The sequence below is a fragment of the Oncorhynchus gorbuscha genome, linkage group LG08 (assembly GCF_021184085.1).
Source record: "Oncorhynchus gorbuscha isolate QuinsamMale2020 ecotype Even-year linkage group LG08, OgorEven_v1.0, whole genome shotgun sequence".
Classification (NCBI taxonomy): domain Eukaryota; kingdom Metazoa; phylum Chordata; class Actinopteri; order Salmoniformes; family Salmonidae; genus Oncorhynchus; species Oncorhynchus gorbuscha.
The window spans coordinates 38,341,929-38,349,203 of record NC_060180.1 but is presented as its reverse complement, the minus strand read 5'-3'; the positions used below and the strand labels follow the sequence as shown (position 1 = coordinate 38,349,203).

At 44.7% G+C, this 7,275-nt stretch overlaps 1 protein-coding gene across 1 annotated transcript in view; it reads right to left on the bottom strand.

Moving 5' to 3' along the window:
- Positions 1 to 2,699: 2,699 nt before the first annotated feature.
- The window catches only part of prkci (protein kinase C, iota), a 47,982-nt gene continuing 43,406 nt past the window's right edge, over positions 2,700 to 7,275 (bottom strand). The window contains exons 16-17 of the mRNA XM_046359398.1: positions 6,531 to 6,646; positions 2,700 to 4,894 (exon numbers count right to left, since the gene is read on the bottom strand). Of these exons, the coding sequence (XP_046215354.1) occupies positions 4,807 to 4,894; positions 6,531 to 6,646 (204 nt within the window). The 3' untranslated portion in view covers positions 2,700 to 4,806. The remainder of the gene's footprint in view (positions 4,895 to 6,530; positions 6,647 to 7,275) is intronic.

Below are 7,275 nucleotides of genomic sequence, written 5' to 3'. Positions count from 1 at the left end.
ACCAGGTGGCGTGGCGAGAATCTGTCTCCTCACCACGCGCTCTCACCACTGGTGTCCCCCAGGGCTCTGTTCTAGGCCCTCTCCTATTCTCGCTATACACCAAGTCACTTGGCTCTGTCATAACCTCACATGGTCTCTCCTATCATTGCTATGCAGACGACACACAATTAATCTTCTCCTTTCCCCCTTCTGATGACCAGGTGGCGAATCGCATCTCTGCATGTCTGGCAGACATATCAGTGTGGATGACTGATCACCATCTCAAGCTGAACTTCAGCAAGATGGAGCTGCTCTTCCTCCCGGGGAAGGACTGTCCGTTCCATGATCTCGCCATCACGGTTGACAACTCCATTGTGTCCTCCTCCCAGAGCGCTAAGAACCTTGGCGTGATCCTGGACAACACCCTGTCGTTCTCAACTAACATCAAGGAGGTGGCCCGTTCCTGTAGGTTCATGCTCTACAACATCCGCAGAGTACGACCCTGCCTCACACAGGAAGCGGCGCAGGTCCTAATCCAGGCACTTGTCATCTCCCGTCTGGATTACTGCAACTCGCTGTTGGCTGGGCTCCCTGCCTGTGCCATTAAACCCCTACAACTCATCCAGAACGCCGCAGCCCGTCTAGTGTTCAACTTTCCCAAGTTCTCTCACGTCACCCCGCTCCTCCACTCTCTCCACTGGCTTCCAGTTGAAGCTCGCATCCGCAACAAGACCATGGTGCTTGCCTACGGAGCTGTGAGGGGAACGGCACCTCAGTACCTCCAGGCTCTGATCAGGCCCTACACCCAAATAAGGGCACTACATTCATCCACCTCTGGCCTGCTCGCCTCCCTACCACTGAGGAAGTACAGTTCTCGCTCAGCCCAGTCAAAACTGTTCGCTGCTCTGGCTCCCCAATGGTGGAACAAACTCCCTCACGACGCCAGGACAGCGGAGTCAATCACCACCTTCCGGAGACACCTGAAACCCCACCTCTTTAAGGAATACCTAGGATAGGATAAAGTAATCCTTCTCACCCCCCCCCTCCCCCCCTTAAAATATTTAGATGCACTATTGTAAAGTGGCTGTTCCACTGGATGTCATAAGGTGAATGCACCAATTTGTAAGTCGCTCTGGATAAGAGCGTCTGCTAAATGACTTAAATGTAAATGTAATAGGCATGTATCCCTCCCTGTATGTCCTTCATGGATGAAATATAATTTACAGTGCAGTACCCCCCTGCACAGTTTGACATACACTATATATACAAAAGTATGTGGACATCATTTCAAATTAGTGGATTCGGCCGTTTCAGCCACACCCGTTGCTGACAGGTGTATAAAATTGAGCACACCGCCATGCGATCTCCATAGACAAACATTGGCAGCAATGGGTGGCCTTACTGAAGAGCTCAGTGACTTTCAACGTGGCACCGTCATAGGATGCCACCTTTCCAACAAGTCAGTTTGTAATATTTCTGCCCTGCTAGAGCTTCCCCGGGCAACTGTAAGTGCTGTTATTGTGAAGTGGAAATGTCTAGGAGCAACAATGGCTCAGCCACAAAGTGGTAGGCCACACAAGCTCACAGAACAGGACTGCCGAGTGCTGAAGCGCGTAACGTGTAAAAATCATCTGTCCTCGGTTGCAACACACACACTACTGAGTTCCAAACTGCCTCTGGAAGCAAAGAACTGTTCGTCAGGAGCTTCATGAAATAGGTTTCCATGGCAGAGCAGCCACACACAAGACTAAGGTCACACCATGTGCAATGACAAGTGTTGGCTGGAGTGGCGTAAAGCTCGCCGGCTTTGGACTCCCGGGGCAGTGGAAATGCGTTCTCTGGAGTACTGACAGTACCACGAATGAATCTGTGTTTGGCGGATGTCAAAAGAACGCTACCTGGCCGAATGCATAGAGCCAACTGTAAAGTTTGGTGGAGGAGGAATAATGGTCTGGGGCTGTTTTTCATGTTTCGGACGAGGCCCCTAGTTCCAGTGAAGGGAAATCTTAATGCTACAGCATACAATGACATTCCAACTTTGTGGCAACAGTTTGGGAAAGGCCCTTTCCTGTTTCAGCATGACAATGCCCCCGTGCACAAAGCAAGGTCCATGCAGAAATGGTTAGTTGAGATCGTTGTGGAAGAACTTGACTGGCCTGCCAGAGGCCTGACTTCAACCCCATCAAACACCTTTGGGATGACTTGGAACGCCGACTGCAAACCAGGCCTAATTGCACAACAGTGCCCGACCTCACTAATGCTCGTGGCTGAATGGAAGCAAGTCTCCGTAGCAATGTCCCAACATCTAGTTGAAAGCCTTCCCAGAAGACTGGAGGCTGCTGTTGCAGCAAAGTGGGGACCAACTCCATATTAATGCACATGATTTTGGAGTGAGATAGTAGACAAGCAGGTGTCCACTTACTTTTGTCATGTAGTGTATTTTTCAACTATAATAACTAACTGTTAAAATAGAGGGAGAGAGGATAGAAAGACGGCAAAGGAGGAGAGACGGTAGATGAGAGTTGAGAGGACAGTCGAGGGGAATGGGTGACAACGTCGCGTGACCACGGAAGACAAGATGCAGCAAGTACTGAACAAATCAGAATCCTGAACAACATCCTAATGTTTACCAACATTAGCTAGCCAACTTATTGATACATATGTTATAAACCCCTCCGGTTCATTGCAAGATGAACAGACAGACGGGAAGATGGCCAGACGAAGGGAAATAAAATGTTTATTTTTGTTTCAGTTCAGTAGGTTCCTCTGGATGAAATCACGCATATTCATCATCCAAGGGTTTCTATACAGGATTCACCCAATAGCAATATTACCAATCAATGTAGTGCTCAATCATTAGTTACAGCAAATTCTATTTGAAAAAAGTAACAAAGCAAAAAAGACACAACAATATAAAGTAGCATGGTAAACACGGTGTTCATTCCTTCAATCAATAACACGGCCCCGCTAAAAACACTCCGGATGTCATTCGAATGGCACCCTACTATTTCATGTAGTGCACTACTTTTGACCAGGATCTATAGATGCCATTTGGGCCACATACTTTATACTCTTAACCTTAGTTAAATTCTTCAGCGACATCTCAACAGAAGAATTGGTCTGCGTTAAAAATGGCACCTTATTCCCTGCATAGTGCAGTCAAAAGTAAGTAGGGAATGTAGGGAATAGGATGCCATTTAGGACAACATTAATTTTTAAATAAACTATTTGGGGAATATAATATTTTGCTTTTATTTGCTTTGTATTGATAGTGTTTGTAATTTCTCAGATTTTAAGAAAATCTCATACAAGAAATCTATCGTTACGTTGTCAGAAATGGTTCAAGAATCAGTGATGGTCCATTTGTATACTGTAGCAATCAGAATCAGACTAATGGAGAAAACAGTAGGGGGGAAAAAAGTGAAAACAGAAATAAGACTTTCAGAAAGGCAGTATAGTACAAATGAACAAAGGAAGAAAAAGTCATACGTAGTACTTCTAAGATTAGAAAAACACATCTTCCTACTGTATATATACTGTACCTTTTTCAACATACCACCAAGACATCATTAACATCTTCTCTAGAAAATATTTGTTGGTCCTGTGTGAACAATAGATTGCATGGATGGTCTATATCTGCATAGACTAATAGGGTCTGTCCCAAATGGCACCCTATTCCTTATATAGTGAGCTACTTTTGACCAGGACCCATAGGAGTCCCCAAACTTAACTAGTGCTCCAGCCCTACCCGTCCTCTCTCCACACAGTCAATTGTTCTCTTCACAGTTTAGTTGCATCCAAAATGGCACCCTATTCCCTTAATAGTGCACTTTTCATAGTGTAGAATACATTTGTAATGCACTTGAGACATAGGGTGCCATTTGAGATTTGCCCTTTGTCAGTATCTACGTTAGTGTTGGTTGGCTGCTGAGGTTCCAGTCAGTCACTACATCCTGTCACCATCTCTGTACTGGAGGTTGCCATGACAACTACTGTAAACAAACAATAGTGGGCCAACCTATGTGGTTCTGACAGGACACCAGGCTTGAAGACAACCTGACACTTTACGACAATGGCCATCATACATAGAGAACAGCTATTTCATTGAAAAATATATAGATTAGTGTTTTGTTTTAAAAAAGGCTAGTGTTGTCTTCCTTCCTCTACAAACATGGTGCTGCAACAAAGCTAATAATACATGTAGGTGATGTAAATCATTAAATTGTTTTCAACCATGTACCCCTGATAATCTGGTTTAAAGCTAAAAAGGTCTGGCTGGGAACCACTGGTCTAAACATATATCCATCCTCAATGATTTTTAATATGTACAAATAAAATATCCATCAAACACCACCAAGTAGAAAATAAGAGGGTTAGTTCGTTCTCTGTGGACTGTCTGTGTCCCTCTTTCCCCCGCCCCTTTGTGTCATGTAAACTAGGTACCCAACCACCTACAAGCCTCATTGGTTACTGAGAACAGGCTCCCTGATGACCAACGAGGAAATCAGCGTGGATTTGATACATGATCCAAAAATAATTAAAAGAGAGAAGGTAGATTTTAAGGACTAGTGGTTATAAATGGCAGAGTGGCTTCCGTCCAAAATGGCCTCCTATTCTTTAATGCACTACGTATGTTATAGGGTGCCAAATGGGACGCGTCCACACTATGGGAGATTGGTTTGGCAAGTTAGCATCTCATGTCTGAGAGTCCCGATGGCTCTCTCCAACAGCAGGGTGCTTGATGGTGACGCCGTCGCTGGGTTGTCTGGTAACCATGCAGAGTTAACTAGCAACGTCGTTGTCAAGAAGACGCGGCATGCAGCGTCCTCACACACACTCCTCAGCTGACATCAGGAGAGGGTTGATGTACTCAAACCCTTCAAACTCCGACTGGTCGATCTTCTTCACTGCATCACTGCAAAACAGACAGGAAACAAACAAACAGTTATAGGGGAGACATATGACGATATTGATCAGTAAGTAAATCGCTTCTCATACCACCACTAACTAATCTAGTAAACTGAACAGATATCATAAAGCATTGATTTAAATGATCCATGAAGAATGGCGGACGGAGACAGAACGAAGGGCCCTGGTTAAAATGACACTGAACAAAAATAAACGCAACAATTTCACAGATTTAACTGAGTTACAAGTTCACATAAGGAAATCTGTCAATTGACAAACTCATTAGTCCTTAATCTATGGATTTTGAATGACTGGGAATACACACATATATCTCAAAAAAGTTAGGGCCGTGGATCAGAAAACCAGTCAGTATGTGATGTGACCACCATTTGCCTCATGCAGGCTGTTGATTGTGGCATGTGGAATGTTGTCCCACTCCTCTTTAATGGCTGTGTGAAGTTACTGGACATCGGCGGGAACTGGAACAGTGTCGTACAGGTCGATCCAGAGCATCCCAAACATGCTCAATGGGTGACATATCTGATGAGTATGCAGGCCATAGAAGAACTGAGACATTTTCAGCTTCCAGGAATTGTGTACAGATCCTTGTGACATGGAGCCGTGCAATATCATGAAACATGAGGTGAAGGTGATGGATGAATGGCATGATAATGGGCCTCAGGATCTCATCACAGTAACTCTGTGCATTCAAATTGCCATCTCTAAAATGCAATTGTGTTCATTGTCTGTCGCTTATCTGCCCATAACATAACCCCACCGCCACCATGGGGCACTACATTCATAACGTTGACATCAGCAAACCGCTTGCCCACACGACAACATACGATGTCTGCCATCTGCCCGGTACAGTTGAAACCGGGATACATACGCGAAGAGCACACTTCTCCTGCATGCCAGTGGCCATTGAAGGTGAGCATTTGCCCACTGAAGTGGCTACAATGCAAAACTGCAGTCAGGTCAAGACCCTGGTGAGGCCATAAAGCATGCAGATGAGCTTCCCTGAGACAGTGTCTGACAGTTAGTTCAGAAATTCTTCGGTTGTGCAAACCCACAGTTTCATCAGCTGTCCGGGTGGCTGGTCTCAGACGACCATGCAGGTGTTTAAGCTGGATGTGGAGTTCCTGGTGTGGTTATATGTGGTCTGTGGTTGTGAGGCCGATTGGACGTCCTGCCAAATTCTCTAAAATGACATTGAGGCGGCTTATGGTAGAGAAATGAACATTACATTATCTGGCAACAGCTCTGGTTGCCAATTGCAAGCTCCCTGTAGCATTGTGTTGTGTGACAAAACCACACATTTTAGAGTGGCTTTTTATTGTCCCCAGCACAAGGTGCACCTGTGTAATGATCATGCTGTTTAATCAGCTTCTTGATATGCCACACCTGTCAGGTGGATGGATTATCTTAGCAAAGGAAAAATGTTAACCAACAGTGAAGTAAACAAATTTGGTCCCAAAATTCTAAAAATGTCTAGGATCTTATTTCAGCTCATGAAACCAACACTTTACATGCTTGTTTCCATTTTATGTTCACTATATATTGTGCCATTTGTTCTTAACCGACTTGCCTAGTTAAATAAAAAGGTATATTTGGGACGCATACAGAGACAGACAGATACTCACTCATCATCAGGCGTGAGCTGGATAGGCTCGTTGGTGAATTGGGCGTCAAAGTTGTCTAGTCCAAACTCTCCTGAGATGTTGGGTTTGAATGGAGGAACCACCTGCTTCTGCTCCATCTGAAACAATGCAACAAGGTCACAGGACACACAGCATTGAGGTCAAAGAGACACACACAGTACATTCAGGAAAGTATTCTGACTCCTTGACTTTTTCACATGTTACATTACAGCCTTATTCTAAATGGATTAAATAATCTACAAACATTACCCCATAATGACAAAGCGAAAACAGGTTTTTTTAAGTATTCAGACCATTTGCTATGAGACTCGAAATTGAGCTCAGATGCATCCTGTTTCCAATGATCATCCTTGAGATGTTTCTACAACTTGATTGGAGTCCACATATGGTACGTTCAATTGATTGGATATGATTTGCAAAAGGTACACACCTGTCTATATAAAGGTCCCACATTTGCCAGTGCATGTCAGAGCAAAAACCAAGCCAGGAGGTTGAAGGAATTGTCCGTAGAGCTCCGAGACAGGATTGTGTCGAGGCACAGATCAGGGGAAGGCTATGAAAAAAATGCCTGCAGCATTGAAAGTCTCGAAGAACACAGTGGCCTCCATTTTTAAATAGAGGAAGATTGGAACCACCAATCCTAGAGCTGGCCACCTGGCCAAACTGAGCAATTTGGGGAGAAGGGTCTTGGTCAGGGAGGTGACCAAGAACCCGATGGTCATTCTGA